The sequence below is a fragment of the Ambystoma mexicanum genome, chromosome 5q (genome assembly GCF_040938575.1).
Source record: "Ambystoma mexicanum isolate Mex_15411 chromosome 5q, UKY_AmexF1_1, whole genome shotgun sequence".
NCBI classification, from domain to species: domain Eukaryota; kingdom Metazoa; phylum Chordata; class Amphibia; order Caudata; family Ambystomatidae; genus Ambystoma; species Ambystoma mexicanum.
Window position 1 is genome coordinate 1199728135 of NC_090933.1, and position 15859 is coordinate 1199743993.

At 48.5% G+C, this 15859-nt stretch overlaps 1 protein-coding gene across 1 annotated transcript in view; it reads left to right on the forward strand.

Annotated features, from left to right (window-relative positions):
• The window catches only part of SLC45A4 (solute carrier family 45 member 4), a 560586-nt gene that overhangs the window by 486928 nt on the left and 57799 nt on the right, over positions 1-15859 (forward strand). The window contains exon 6 of the mRNA XM_069621710.1: positions 15287-15386. Coding sequence (XP_069477811.1) covers positions 15287-15386 — 100 coding nt within the window. The remainder of the gene's footprint in view (positions 1-15286; positions 15387-15859) is intronic.

The following is a 15859-nucleotide window of genomic DNA, read 5'->3' on the forward strand; positions in this document are numbered from 1 at the left end:
CCAGCCCCGCCAGTGGGATGTGTCTTGAGCAGGGGTCTCGTATGCCCTGTGTCTTCCAGGCTCTTTTCCATAGTATTCGGCCTAGTTGGGCTATTTTGGGCAGTTCTTTGGCTTGGGCGGCGTTGACCCATAATAGCTCTCTCAGGTGATACTTCCGGAGTGCTGGCCCCATAATTATTGCGTCTATTGAGGTCTCTTCGCCCAGCCATCGCACCACAAATTGGAGTTGTGCTGCCAAATAGTAATACTCGAAATCTGGGAGTTTGATGCCCCCCCACTCATAGCTTCTTTGTAGTGTGCTTAGTGCTACCCTGTTCCGTCCCCCTCCCCATAGGAAGGTTCTCGCTATGGTGTGTAGGCGCTTGAAAAAGGGCTTTGGTATGTTGTATGGGATGTTCGTGAAGTAATATAGGAGTCGGGGTAGGACTGTCATTTTTAGTAGTGCCGCCCGGCCTATCATGCCTAACGGCAGCGTCTGCCAGAATTTCATAGCCTTTTCAATTTTGTCTAAAGCTTTTTGTGTGTTACCTGCGTGTGTTTCCATGGTGTCATGATAGATCTCCACTCCCAGGTATTTGAAGGTGTTCGGGGCCCACGTGATGCCCAGAGGTGGTAATTGATCTGTCGGCACTGCGCGTAGGTCTGCCAGGGGAAACAGCACTGATTTTTCCCTGTTGACCACTATTCCAGATAACCTCCCGAATGCGCGCAGCGCCTCCAGCAGGTCCTGCAGGTGGGTGCGTGGGTTCTGTATGTAAAGGAGTATGTCGTCTGCGTATATGGATATCTGGTGTGTTTCCCCGTCTATCTCTATGCCTGTGTCTTTATAATCCGTTCTTAGGAATACTGCGAATGGCTCCAGGGCTAGGATATATAACATTGGGGACAGGGGGCATCCCTGCTTTGTGCCTCGCTCTATGCTCCATTCTCTAGAGATTTGTCTACCCGTCTTGACTCTCGCTCTCGGGTCTCTGTAAAGTAGTTCTATCCATCTTGTGAACCCTTGGCCAATCCCATAGTGGGTGAGCGTCCCCAGGAGCCAGTCCCATCCCACCGAATCGAATGCTTTAATTGCATCCAGTGAAGCTACAGCACACTCCCCACCTTCTTGGTTTGTCTTTTCTATAACGTAATGGAGTCTACGCAGGTTCCAGGACGTGTTTCTTTCTGGCACGTACCCTGTCTGGTCCGTGTGGATCAGGGTGGGTAGCACTCTTTTCAGGCGGTTGGCTAGTGCCGCCGTCAGGATCTTGGAGTCCTGGTTTATTAGGGAAATCGGTCTGTAGGAACCGCATTCGAGGGGGGGCTTGCCCGGTTTAAGGATCGGGACTATTATGGATTCTGACATACTGCTCGGGAGTCTTCCCATCTCGTATGCTTCTTCTAATGTTTCTAGTAGTCTTGGGGCTATATCATTTTTGTATTGTTTGTAAAATTCCCCCGGGAGCCCATCTGGCCCCGGAGATTTCCCTGTCGGGAGCTGGGCGATAACCTCCGTTAGTTCCTCCACAGTGAGAGGGGCATCTAATGTTTGGGCCTGCTCCTCCGTCAATTGTGGGAGTTTGATTTCCGCGAGGGCTTCCCTCAGGTCCCCCTCCTCTGCCTCCTGGACCCTGGAGTATAAGTCCTCGTAGAACTGCGAGAACACCTCGTTTATTCCCTCTTGGGACCTTATCACCTCTCCTTCCCTGTTCTGAATTTCGTTAATTGGCTCCCGCTTAGTCTCCTGCTTAGTTAGCCAGGCTAGGAGTCTGCTAGGCTTATCCCCCTCAGCATGTAGTTTTTGTATATATTTCCCGTAGTCTAGGCGTCCCAATCTTTCCCAGGTCTCCACGCACTGTTGTCGCAGGGTGGTGAGGTTCTCTTGTTCCGCCCCCTTTTCCCCCGCTTGTCTCTCCGCTTTCTCAATTTTCCTTTCTATCTCATCTAGTTGTGCTAGGGTTTCTCGTCGGAGACCTCCCATTTTCCCCATCGCCTCTCCTCTGACTACCACTTTGAAGGCTTCCCATACCGTTCCTGTGCTCTCCACACTACCCTCATTATGTTCAAAATAGTCTTCTATCACGCTTTGGATGTGTTCCTGGAAGCCCGTGTCCAGTAAAGCCTCTGCCCTCAATCTCCATGTTGGTATTGGGGCTCTCCTGTGTGTGTGCGCCCATGTGATCGTCTGGGGGGCGTGGTCAGATAGGGTTCGCGCGTGTATGTATGCCTCAGTGAATTCTCCCAGTGTCTCCCTGCCCGTGAACAGGTAGTCAATCCGTGTGAATGTTCTATGTGGGGCACTGTAATGTGTGTATCCCCTCTCTTCCCCATGTACCTTCCTCCAGACGTCCTCGAGTCCGAGCTGGTCTAGTATCTGTTGTAGTGCTCTCGCTGGCGGTGCCGCTCTCTTGTACTTATCGTCCGACCTGTCCAGCCGGGGATCCAGTGTGCAATTATGGTCACCTGCCCAAATCATCGTTGCATTCCTGTACGGGGCCAGCCGGGGCGGGAGCGTTCTGAAGAAGGCTGTAGCGTCGTGATTAGGGGCATAGGTATTTACGAGGCATATCTCCCGGTTTTCTAGCATCCCATGGACTACCAGGATTCTCCCTTCTGTGTCTTTCTCTTGGTTGATGAGCTGGAATGGGACGCCCGGGGCGACCCAGGTTATGACTCCTCTGGCATAGTTGGAATACGTTGCACTATACATCTGGCCTCCCCATTTTTTCTTTATTTTGGCCTGTTTTTCCGCCGTCAGGTGCGTCTCCTGCAGCAGTGCAATGTGAGTCCTTGTTTTGTTTAGCCAGGTAAAGATCCTTAGCCTCTTGACGTATGCGTTCATCCCCCTGACATTCCACGTGACAATTCTTAAGGCATCCTGGTCTTTGTGGGGACTGGCGCCTGCGGCCTGCTCTTTCCCATGGGCTCGCTCGGTGTCTCATTCTCACGGTGCGTTCCTGCCGGGGATCTGTGTCCCTTCTTCTGGCAGTTGAGTTTTTTGTCTCGTGCCTCCCGCCATCTTTTTGTTTGCGGGTACTGTCCCCTGAATTTGTTTTCCTTGCTGATTCTTTGTGTGTGACAACTATTATTTCTTGTTCTGCTCTCCTCCTCTCTTTGTGGGCTTTGCCTTAACTTCCCAACTGTTATAACTGTTAACCTAAATAACGTCAACAAACGCCCAGCCTCCTCTCCTCTGCTCGGGCTCCGTCGCTTTCCAGGTGCCGTTTTCTCCTCCTCGGCCTTGCCTGTCGCGGCGTAGTGTCTTGAAACTGACACTATGAACATTGTTTCTGCTGGGGCCTCTCTGTGGGTCTTGGCGGTTCCCCTTCTCCAAGTCTCGTGCTCCCGTTGTGAGTCTCTTTGCTATGGGCTTTTCAACTTGGTGGCTGTCGGTTGCTTTTTTCATAACTTCCCGGTAGGGCATCTCTACCGTCTCGTTCTTGCTCCCGTAGCGTTAGGTATGTTTGTTGTGCTCGATTCTAATCTCTGTTTTGCTGGGGGTGGTTTCTGTTTCGCTCGTTCCTCTCTGCCGGCTGTGGAATCCCACACTGATCCATCCACTCCTGGGCATCGGTCGCTGTCTCGAAGATCTGTGTTTTCCCGTCATGCAGTATTTTTAGTTTGGCTGGATACAGCAGCATGAATTTCACCCCTGCCGCCCGGAGGCGCTCTTTAGTCTGCCAGAACTGGGCCCTCTGCTTTTGCACCAGTACCGTATAGTCTGGATATATTGTTATCCTGGCCCCGTTCCTTGTGATGTTCCCTCCTTCTCTCGAGAAAGTCAGGATTTTCTCCCTATCTTTAAAGTTCATAATTTTTGCTATCATTGGTCTTGGTGGTGCTCCTGGGCGCGGTCTTCTAGTCAGCGCTCGGTGTGCCCTTTCTACTACGAAGCCCTGGGACAGGGTCCCTGCCCCTACTTCTTGGATCAGGAGGTTCTCTATGTAGTCCGTGGGGTCCCTTCCTTCCTCTCCCTCCGGCAGCCCCACTATTCGTACGTTGTTGCGTCGGGCCCTGCCTTCTGCGTCTTCCACTCTGCGTTCTAGTATATTAATTCTTTCCAGTGCTTCCGACATTTGTGTTCGCGAGGCGGACACTTCCACTGAGTTACTCTGTGCTTGTTGTTCTACTGTTGTCATCCTTTCCGCCAGATTTCTCGTGTCTTGTCTAAGAAGTCCCACATCTACCATCACTGCATCTAGCTTTCCTTCTATCGACGTCTTTAACGCCCCTATGGCTTCCAGTATACTGCTTTCCACTTGCCTGATCTCTCCTTGCGTGGCATATGACTCCGGCATGTCTTTCTCCTCAGCCCCCGGCTGCTGGCCGTCGTTCTTCCGGGTGTATGTCTCCATGACTGTTTGTTTCCCTCTGCCGCTTTTAGGCTTGTCTGGCATGTTAATGCCCACTGCTCTTGGCCTGTAGTTGGGTCCTGTTCAGTTTGGCTCCGTTTGCGCTGCAGTGGGTCCCTTTTCAGTTCCCCCACTCGTTTCTGCTCTTCCTGTGTGTGTTACCTTGTTATTAAGCGATATCTCCCTGTGACTTTACCCCTTCTGTCCGTTTGCCGTGTCTCTTTCCGGTGTTCTCTTCCCCCTCTCTTTGGGTATTTAGAGTTGGGTCTCGGCTTCCCTGACCCGCTCTGCGGTATGTTTCTTGTTCCCTGGGCCTGGTTCCTGTGTCTCTTCGCTGCCTCTCCTCTCAGGATCAGCTAGTCACCTCTGCGACAGGGAAGGGCTCTTCTTCGGTCCGATCTGTGGGCTGCTTCCTGACCGTAGGTCTCGACGCCTTCCCCTTTCCTCGTTCGATGTCGCGCCGTTTCCGTGGTGCTGTCTCGGGCTTTCCCTCCCGTTGCTGCCGTCAGTGCCTCCTCTCGCTGTCGGTCGGGTGACGCCTCGATCCTGCTTATGCCGGGCGTTGATCTGCTGTCCCCCTCGGTTCCGCTCCGGACTGGCAGGTAAGGGCTCCTCTTCGGCACTCCAATCTGTCGTTGCTGCTCTCTTACGCGTCGGTCGGGGGAAGCTCTTCTATGGTCCGGCCGTTGTGGGTTCCCTCGTTGCTCCGCTGTCCCGCTGTCGCTGTCGCTCACCTCCGTTTCAACGCGAGGGAATCTGCCTCGGTTCGGCCTGTGGGCCGCTTTCCATCCGTTCTGCCTCGCTTTCCGATTCTCCGATTGTTCAGCTGGGCCTCCGCCGCTTCTGCATCAAGGGGGGGCTCTCTCGGTCCGGTCTTCGGGTCGATTCCCGGTCTTCACCACCTCGTCTCTCGGGGTCCCACGTCGCCCTGTTGACTCTCCGCCGTTATCTCTCACCTTCGCTCTTCTGGGGTTCGATCTGTGGGTCGCCCCTCGCCTCGCCTTCGCTTCTTCTCCGCTCAGGTTCTTCGTAGTACCGCCGGGATCCTGCTGCCGCTGCCGCTGCTGCTCGTCTCCGCTTCGGCTGGGAAAAGCTGTTCTCCAGCTCCGGTCCGCGGGCCTCTCCCCGTTCTCGAGCCGTGCCGTCTTCACCTCCTCCGGGTCGGTATTACGCGGCAATCCCTGCAGTCGGCGTCTCGGGTTTCTGCCACTCCGGTGGTGTTTCGGTCTTGCCTGCGCTGGACTTCGATCAGTTGTCTCGTCCGGTTCTGCTCTTGCTCTTCGGCCCTCTTCGTGCTTCGGGACGAGGTTCTCTTTTCAACGCTGCGCGTCCGCCATTTTGTTGGTGGTGCCGCGCGCTTCTCTCCCTTCTCGTTCTCACCCTTCTGGTCTCCGTTTTTCCTCGGGTCTTCTCCCGTGTGTGCCTTGGATCTTCCGACGCCTTTTCCTCGCGTTTGTTGTCTTTTTATTTACTGAAATACGCCTTTCTCAGGATCTCTGGTCGGATCTGGTGGGAGCTCCTCGGAGTCTGCTTACTCTCGCATGGCCGCCAAGCCACGCCCCATTTTCTCAAAATATTTGTCCGTTTTGGTGGCTCATTTTCACCTTCAAAACATTAATCTGTATCCATACCTGGAGGCTTAGTTAATCTAGGCATCATCTCTAAGATAGGCCTTCTATAACCGTTTGCAGTACACTGCGTGATCTAGGAGTTTCATTTATAAAACTGAAATCCAGTCACATTTCTTATTTAAAAAGGCAGTTCATAGGATTTGATCTAGCATCTACTTTGGGCATAGCTTATCCACTACCAGACGCCATTTGTCATTTATAAATCATAAGGGCCCAACAGCATTCTTGTGTCACAGGATTCTGTGTCTTGTGGCATGTCACGTTTATCTTGATCCCCATGACAAGGCTAACAGTTTGAACTCTTCTTTGACCAAAATACAGATTGCAGGGCCTAAAAGAAGCATCTGGGTAGTGGGGATCACTGAATAAGCAGCGAACATAAAACAAGTATTTAGCGTTCCAGAAATCAGACTTCCGTATCTCATGCAAAGTAACCTTTGGATATGGTGGAACATTCTGAGAAATCTTGTCAAAGGATATACTTTTCATCCTCCTGTAACTCAAGTAACTGTAACAGTCTATACTTGGCATGGTTTGGGAGATTATTTTTTGCACCCGAAAATGTATTGCTTTAGAAATTCTCAGCACAAGTTCCATCAAACCAATGACCTCTAACTGAGGACAGTATGGTGGAGATGGAGGCTTCAATCTCACCGTCTCTGGCTTTTGACAGAGGATACTTGGTATTGAGAAGTTCGGTATGGATTTGAAACCAGCCAGTGATAAAAATGAATGGATCTGGAGTCGCGGCACACAAATATCTTTGAAAATAATCAGAACGCTAGTGTGTCCTCAATATACCCCCTTCATGGGAATCGGGCATATGTCATTGTAAGATGCTTTCCTGTTGAAGTGGTCCCGTAAAACTCTTTCTGTTGCCACCTCTCCCAGTGATTCCCTTGTCAGTTTATCAAATTCAAAAATTGCAGTGCTTTTTTGTTGATTGTGATGGGTCTCTATTGACGTCTCCAGATAAGGTTTTTCAGTCTTCTGTTCATAGAAGACCAATCCTTACCTAAATTTTTCTCAGAATCCACATCTTCTTGTCCTCCAGAATAGCATTTTCTACCTGTATCCCTTCCATTGCTGAGCTTCCCACTCTGGCACCTAAACAAGATTTCTCTTCTTTACGTTTCAAAGGAAAGCATTGTAGTAATGTCTGCAGGAAAGCAAGCATATTAAAAAAAAATGGATCTTGGTAGTAAGGTTGGATTAACACACTGTACATACAGTTCTCTTACAAAAATATAATTCGACAATCATATCACAAAAAATAAAAACCATATGAATATTGTACACAATCAATCCTATCTAGGACATCTACTATTTTCCACCTTTCATACCCACTTGTACCAACACGCATACAGTCTTTCACCAATGTTTCTGATACACAGGAAAGATCAACTCCCATTGAAGTCTTTCTTGTCACCCTTTACAATATAGTGTATTCTTTTTTTTGCACCCTTATTTCTTAGTGGTGTGCATATAAGTCCAATAGTGTTCTCTTATATACTATTTCTACATATGTTTTGCTCGACCTTCTTCAGGACAACAAACGAGAGTGACCGTGTCCTCACTCTCGTGATAAATGTTGGTGGAAGATGTCTTGGACAACTTTACAGTTTCATTCTACCTCCAATTTTTAGATGGGGGTGGCACAAGTGCTAGGGATAAATCCCAAGTGTTCGAAAGAGCAGAGTTCCAAAGCTCAAATGAGCTAGCTCCCGAGTAATCAAAGGAGAAGCATGGTAGGTATCTTTATCCTGATGTCTGTCTGTTTCTCGCTTTCATATAACATCTAACTTGTTATGGCGCTGTTCAAAGGATCATTGCATTAGTCTGTGCACACACAACTCCTAGCGTGACACCCACACTCAATGGGATTTCCAGTCAGCAAAAAATCTGTGGGGAATGACAGTGCGATCAACAGTGCTGTCATCAAACCATTTGTGCACATCCAGGTCAGCACAGCATTTGCATCTTGCTTCCAACGCGTAAAACTAGTTACGTCCAAAAGCAGGAAAGCAAGGAAACCATCAGACAACATAGTATAAGATTAAAAAGTAGAAATGTTGTCATTTTGCATCTGGAAGTAAAATGCAACCTCTTTCAGCCGCTATTGAGAGTAACTTCTTTTATGAAATATTTCAATGCAACCGGTGGTGCGCTTAACACAGGAAAGCACTATTTAGCAACCATTGGTGCTTAACTTAATAGACTGGATAGAACTTTTCTTTTGATAATAACTATCTGGGTAATTTTGAAGGCCTGCCTCGATGTTTGGTGTTAGCCCCTACGGCCCCCACCCCATGCATAAACCATATTAACCTATTGCATCCTATGATCTAGCTCATTAAGCTGGCAAGAATAATATGCAATCTACATACAGGCTTTGTCATCTGAGTTAACTTTCACAAAGATAAAGTTTGGGTCCACACTGTTATTTTCTTTTCGTACCAAAGGTTGTGTCCGATTTTCAATACAAACATGAAATAATTATTTCAGCATGGCACACAAGAGCTAATTCCTCTTCGACTGAAGATGTTTAGCATGATCGTGATCTTTCTAAAGGATCTGCATTTTAAATGGAAAGAAAACAATCTTATTTACAGATAACCTACATAACACCTTGTAGTCTTTATTCCTCATACCCATGTGGCTGACCATACAGTTGCTACGATTGTCTCATGCCTTTTCAAATATTATGAAATGTTAGGGGTACTAGTTTCCCAGATTATTGGTAGCCTTTATGAGCCAACTATCCTATTCTATACATTTATATAGCTTTCCCATGAGCCGCATCTTGCATATTTTGAAGTATTCAATAAATGCATCTTTTTCAAAAGGAGGCCTAATTTAGCCAAGAGGTGCTGGAGTTTTTTCGATTGTGGCATGAGCAGTATGTCGCTTCCTCCATTTATGGCACTTTTTGGCGTCATACTCTGCTCGCAAGGAAGGAAGTAGAGCAGGACGACAGTAACATGAAAACTTAACTTCATAGTTATTCAAGTTCTTGTAGTCCTTAATCTCCCACTTTCACCACAGCTACCCTTCCGTCCCCAAAACAATGGAACTGGGTGAGGTGGTTGATGATGCGCGGACACGGGGGTGGCATGACACACACAGGATACACACATGCACGCCTCTGTTTCGTTTCTCAAGTTCTTACGGAAATAACTGATTTGACCCACCTGTGGATTGCAGGCTGCCTCAACTAGTTGTGAAAATTGGATAAGACGAACTAAGAGAAACCAACCACCATAATGATTTGTTTTTGTTGGTGTGTTTTTAAATGATGTCTTTCGAAGGGATTGTGTCCTCCGACGTATTCCACATCTTAGATATCTCCTTCCAGCTCTGCTGGCCTCGGAAATTTTTTTCTCTAGAGGGCGCTGCGCGTCGACGTCCTCCGAGTCGATGTCCTTCGACAGCCGCCGTATCGACGTCGACGTCATCCTGCATATAAAGGCCGCGCGCAGCGTCCGTTGCTCAGTTCTGTTTTTACGCGCTTAGTCAGTGCCTCGGAATACCGTTGCTCAGTCAGATTAATCCTATTTACCTCGAGTTATTCGATCCGTACTCAATGGCTTCCTCGTCGGAACCGACAACTCCTCGATCCGGCTTCAAGAAATGTCGAGATTGTGGGAAAAAGATGTCGTTGACCGATCCTCACAGAATTTGTCTGTGGTGTTTGGGAGCTGAACACCATTGTTCGGAGTGCGAGGACTGTATGTCCATGACAGCTAAGGCCCTGAAGGAGCGTAGGGGGAAGCTGGAGAAAGGTAAGACTTTTAAAGCTTCTTCTTCATCGACGAAGTCGAGACATTCGTCTCCTCGTCACCATTCGCGCTCCAGGTCTCGGAGTGGGTCTCATCACTCCTCGAGATCGAAGCACTCGAAGAGGAGACGTCGAAGATCCCCTTCTCCGTCTTCCTCTTCCTCTGTTTCGCCAAAAAGAATCCCTTGCCCCACGAAACATAGTTCCCGGGCTGAATGAGAGGAATTCCGAAAAAATATGATGAGCGTCTTCGAGAAAGCGGCCTCGACCCCCTCGAAGACTGCCGAGAGCGATGCTCTGGTCGAAAGACCCGAAGGTCAAAAACGCCGCGAGTCGCAGTACCCGGCGAAAGAAACCTCTCGAGCGCGTTTCGAACCCTCGAGCAGGACTATGACCTCCAAACCTTCCTCGAAGGTTCCGTCGACGTCGAGGTCGATGTCTTCGACGCCGTTGTCGAAGGGACCTTCGACACACGCGTCTGTCGACTCAACGTCGGCTTCGACGCCAAGAAAAGTCACGGTTACCACACATCCAGTGACTATCCCCAGGCCGTCGTTGGCTTCGATATTGTCGAGTAGAATTCCAATTCTGTCGAGGTCTTCGAGTCCTCCGCCTCTGTTTTCGACGCCACGCTCGAAGCCTTCGACTTCGGCGTCGACGACATCAACGTTTTCGAGGCCAATAATGACAAGTTCGGCACCCTCTGCCTTGGAAATGGGATTGACTCCCTTTATGAGTTCAGAACAATTGAGAACTATATCCTCAATTTTAGAAGAGGGTGATTTGTCTGAACAGGAAGACACATTTGAGTTACAGGGACCTGTAACCCCAGTTAGAGAGGAATTTTCCTCTGAAGAGCGCAGATTAAAGGATCTTCATGATTCTTTACATGAGGCAAGTGGGTTAGACACTTCCCCTGAGGTGGAGTTTGCTAGGCCAGACCCGGGGAGCATGCTGAAACCCCCTACAGAGCCTTAATGGCCAGGATTACAGAGTTCATGGGGTGGTCTGCACCTTCACAATCTTTCCAACAAGATGACCTCACGGATATTCTTGACAAAGGCCCACAGGAGGATCCTGTGGTGCCTTTTCATAAAGCTCTTCAGAGAAAGATCATGACAAACTGGGAAACCCCAGATGTAGTACCAGCAGTAAATAAAAAAACTGTCCACAAAGTACAGGGTATCTTCTACAGACCCAGAGTTTTTGTCTAAACACCCATCCCCAGAAAGTCTGGTGGTACAGGCAGCATCCTCCACCAATGTCAAGACGGCTTATCCTACCGTCCCACAGGAAAGGGACGATAAAAAATATGATGCTATGGCAAAGAAAGTCTTTTCAGCATGTAGCATGGCGTTAAAATCTGTTAATGCTACTTGCACCCTTGCTAGGTTCAGCCATACACTTTGGGAGTGTGCTTCTACAGCGGCTGACTGCATCCCGGAGGGAGAAGAAAGGGATGCGTTCCTGAATATTATACAGGACGGTAAAGACGCTATGTGCGAATCCCTCCAGACGGGCATTGATTCGGCTGACAGTATCAGCAGAGCAATGGCGGCAAGTACATCAACCAGGAGATTCGCTTGGTTGAGAAAGTCGGGTTTTGCCCCAGATGTGCAAGCCAGGCTCTTGAACATGCCATTCGATGGCTCTTCTTTGTTGGGGAAAAAGGCGGATGACAGTTTAGAGAAACTGCAAACTTCAAAAGCAGCAGCAAAATCCCTAGGAGCTGCAATCCGTCAGACTCCTTTTCATCCCACAGGAACCTCTGCGAGGGGCAAGTCCTTTCGCTTCTACTCTGCATTCGGAAGAGGTAGAGGACGACCGGCTCAAAGGGGTCAATGAAGAACTACACGAGGTGGACGGGGTAGATATTCAAAAGCCGCAGCAACAGCAGGTGCCTCTTTACCATCGGCATCTGCATCAGCCGCCCCAAAACCACTCTGAGGACTTCCCTCACAGGACACCTGTAGGAGGCAGGTTGACTCAACATCTGACGGTATGGCAGGCTATCACGTCAGATGCTTGGGAATTGGAAACAGTTGCCCAAGGTTACTGCCTGCCTTTCCTACGTATACCTCAGAGTCATCCACCGGGGATCAGCTCTCAGAAAGCTCCAGATCCGCTCCTCTTGCAGGAAATTTGGGACCTGCTAGAGAAAGGTGCCATAGAACCGGTACCTGAAGCGGAGAGGAACAAGGGCTGGTACTCCCCTTACTTTCTCATTCCAAAGAAAGACGGAGGAATGAGACCCATCTTGGACTTGCGAGAATTGAACAAATTCCTCAGAAAAGACAAATTCAAGATGGTCACTCTTTCTCAGATCCTCCAGGCCCTTCAGTTCCAGGACTGGTTGGTATCTCCGGACCTTCAGGACGCTTATTTCCATGTGCCTATCCATCTCAAACACAGGAAATACCGGAGGTTCGCAATTGGCAACTCTCACTATCAATTTCGAGTGCTGCCATTTGGGCTGACCTCCGCCCCGAGGGTCTTCACCAAGTTAATGTCGGTAGTGGCTGCAAGTCTAAGGAGGGAAGGGATTCACGTCTACCCCTACCTGGACGATTGGTTGATCAGGGCTGTTTCTCCGGAACAAGCTCAGATCCAGCTAAATCACGTGTGCCACTTCCTTCACAGACTGGGCTTCTCCCTCAATTTAAAGAAGTCACAAATGATACCATTGCAGAGACTCCAGTTCATAGGAGCGATCCTGGATACTTCCCTGGGAAAAGCCTCGCCACCAGAGGTGAGGGCTCAAGATATTCTACAGATGGTTACCAAGTTCCAGCATGCCCAACGTCTCCCAGCCTTCGACTTTTTGAGGTTGCTAGGCCTCATGGCATCCTGCATTTTCCTAGTGCCAGAGGCTCACCTGAGAATGAGATCCCTCCAGTGGGCACTGAGGACTCAGTGGTCACAATTCTCAGGGAGAATGACAGATCTTCTTCAGGTTCCCGGCAGGGTGGCTCGAGACCTTCAGTAGTGGGCCTGTCAGGAGAACATTCTGAAAGGAGAACAGTTTTGGCAACCCTGGCCGGAGATAACAGTAGTCACGGATGCCTCACTCACGGGGTGAGGAGCCCACGCCAACGACTTGACCATCAGCGGTCGTTGGTCTCCATCGGAGTCCAGACTACACATCAACCTGTTAGAGCTGAGAGCCATCAGACTTGCGCTGAAGGCGTTCCTGCCAGCTGTACAAGGGAAGAGCGTCCTGATAATGACGGACAACAAGGTGGCCATGCATTACCTCAACAAAAGAGGAAGCGAAGGATCACTACCCCTGTGCAGAGAGGCGATGCAGCTCTGGTTTTGGGCAATCCAAGAAGGAATCTCTCTATCGGCAGTTCACCTAGCCGGAGAGAAGAACTTGACAGCGGACGCTCTGAGCAGGCAGAACACAGTCTCCCACGAGTGGGAGCTAGCTCAGGAAGTCCTTCAAGAGATCTTCGCCCTTTGGGGAACCCCTCAGGTAGATCTGTTCGCCACTAGCCTAAACAGGAAATGCTACCTGTTCTGCTCAAGGGAATTTCCCCCGAGAGGAGCTCTGGGAGACGCGTTCATAGTGGACTGGGAGTTTCCGCTTCTGTACGCGTTCCCACCGGTCCCTGTCATTCCTCAAATGATCAGGAGGTTGAGAAGATTCCGGCGAACCATGATCCTAATTGCCCCGGATTGGGCCAGGAGAACATGGTACCCGGACCTTCTAGACTTGTCCATCTGCCCTCCAATTCGACTTCCACTCAGAGAGAACCTACTCTCACAGAAGGGAGGTCAGGTTCTCCATCCAGACATCAAAACCCTCAACCTTCACGCTTGGCTTTTGAAAGGCTGAGGTACAAGGATTGGGACCTCCCTGATGATGTTATGGAGGTGTTGCTTTCGGCAAGGAGGCCAGCAACAAAGTCTTTATACCGCTGCCGTTGGAACAGATTTTGCAGCTGGTGTAGAGAACAGAATATCGACCCTTTTTCATGTGGTACACCAATGGTTTTGTCCTTCCTACTATATTTGGCAAATTCAGGCCTTCAAGTTGGCATCATTAAGGGCTATCTCGCAGCGCTATCCATCTTTAAGCGTACTGCGGAAGAACCATCCTATTTCAAATTACCCTTGGTAATACAGTTTCTAAAGGGGTTAACCAATGTTTATCCCCCAAGACCATTCCAAGTTCCCCTATGGGATTTAAACTTAGTACTAACTTTCCTGATGGGTACACCTTTCGAACCTCTCCATTCTTGTTTGTTAAGATTCCTTACCCTTAAAACTGTTTTATTAATAGCACTTACATCTGCTAGAAGGGTGAGCGAATTACAAGCTCTTTCTTGTAAACCCCCTCATACTATATTTCACAAAGACAAAGTTGTCCTGCAAGTGAAGCCTAATTTCCTCCCAAAGGTGGTTTCTGAATTCCATATCACTCAGAAGATTACCCTACCATCTTTCTATCCCCCTCCTCACCCGGGGAAAGAGGAAGAGAGGTTACACAGGCTAGACCCTAGGAGGGCTTTAAGTTTTTACATTAGTAGACTAGCCAGGATAAGACAGGCAGACCAGCTGTTTGTAGGTTACACAGGTCACAAGCTGGGGTTACCAATAACTAAGCAGACCATTTCCAGATGGATCATTCTAGCCATTCTGGAATGTTATAAACTGGCAGGGAAGGAGCCCCCTCAAAACCTTAGGGCTCACTCGACCAGAGGTATTGCAGCTTCATCGGCCCTCAAAAGAGGCGTGCCGGTTAAAGACATATGTGAGGCCGCTACATGGTCGTCTGTCCATACCTTTAAACGTTTTTACAATCTGGATTCCTCCTCCAGTCAAGAGGCTAGGTTTGGAAGGGCTGTAATGCATTCTATTCATCAATAGAAGACAGCGTGAAGTCAGTACTCCCTCCTCCGATAATAGAATACTGCTATGGGAGCTTATCTAAGATGAGGAATACGTCGGAGGACACAATCCCTTCGAAGAACAAGTTACTTCTTACCTTGTAACGTTCTTTCGACGGGATGTTCCTCCGACGTATTCATCATCGACCCTCCCAGCCATCCCCGCAGTTCTACTTCCCTTGTTGTTGCAGCTTACGCTCCTTCAGGGTGATTAGTTAGTCCAGAAAGTATTATTGTGGGCTACAAAACGGAACTGAGCAACGGACGCTGCGCGCAGCCTTTATAGGCAGGATGACGTCGACGTCGATATGGCGGCTGTCGAAGGACATCGACTCGGAGGACGTCGACGCGCAGCGCCCTCTAGAGAAAAATTTTTCCGAGGCCAGCAGAGCTGGAAGGAGATATCTAAGATGAGGAATACGTCGGAGGAACATCCCTTCGAAAGAACGTTACAAGGTAAGAAGTAACTTGTTCTTTTCTTTGACCCTATTTCAGTTAGGACATTGGATGTTGACGAAATGAGTTAGTGATGTAGGAGATGTACACTAGATGCACTTGACGACATACATACTTCTGACAAGCTGCTTGAGATGATGGCATTCATAGTTTATATTCTGTTGTGCTCATCAACATATTTGCTGTTTCCTACAGGCCCCATTTAATTCTACAGAACTGCATAACTACAGTGCCGGTGTTCAGATGGGTTGCTGGGGATTAGTAATTTATGCTGCTACCGCTGCCGTTTGTTCAGGTAAAGTATTGTTTAATAGGAAATGTTCAATATGTGGCAACATTGTTTAAAGTTTAGGACACGTACATTTATTACTCTCGATGTTTAAAAGCTCCAAAATGTATTTTTTAAATTCATATTCTTGTGTTCAGTTTAGGGCCTGATTCACAGAAGCGTTTTCTAATGGTGCAATACCTTAGGAAAACGCTCTGTGAATCAGGCCCTTTATTTTTTGCATTTACCCTTTTGAATGAGAATATAATCATATTTGTCTGATATTTAAAGAGAGGTAGAGTTTAACAATCTTATGATTTCATTTTCATTTCCATTTCAAATTTACTCCAACCACACAAAAGTCTTGAGGGTCTTACAGTTCATTTTCTGGAGGAACTATACAACCCGATTGTAATTCAGTTAACTGTATGGCGAATTCTTAATGGGGGAGCGTGCCTATCTTCTTTTAAATTAAAATGCAGGCAATGTAGACCAGATTG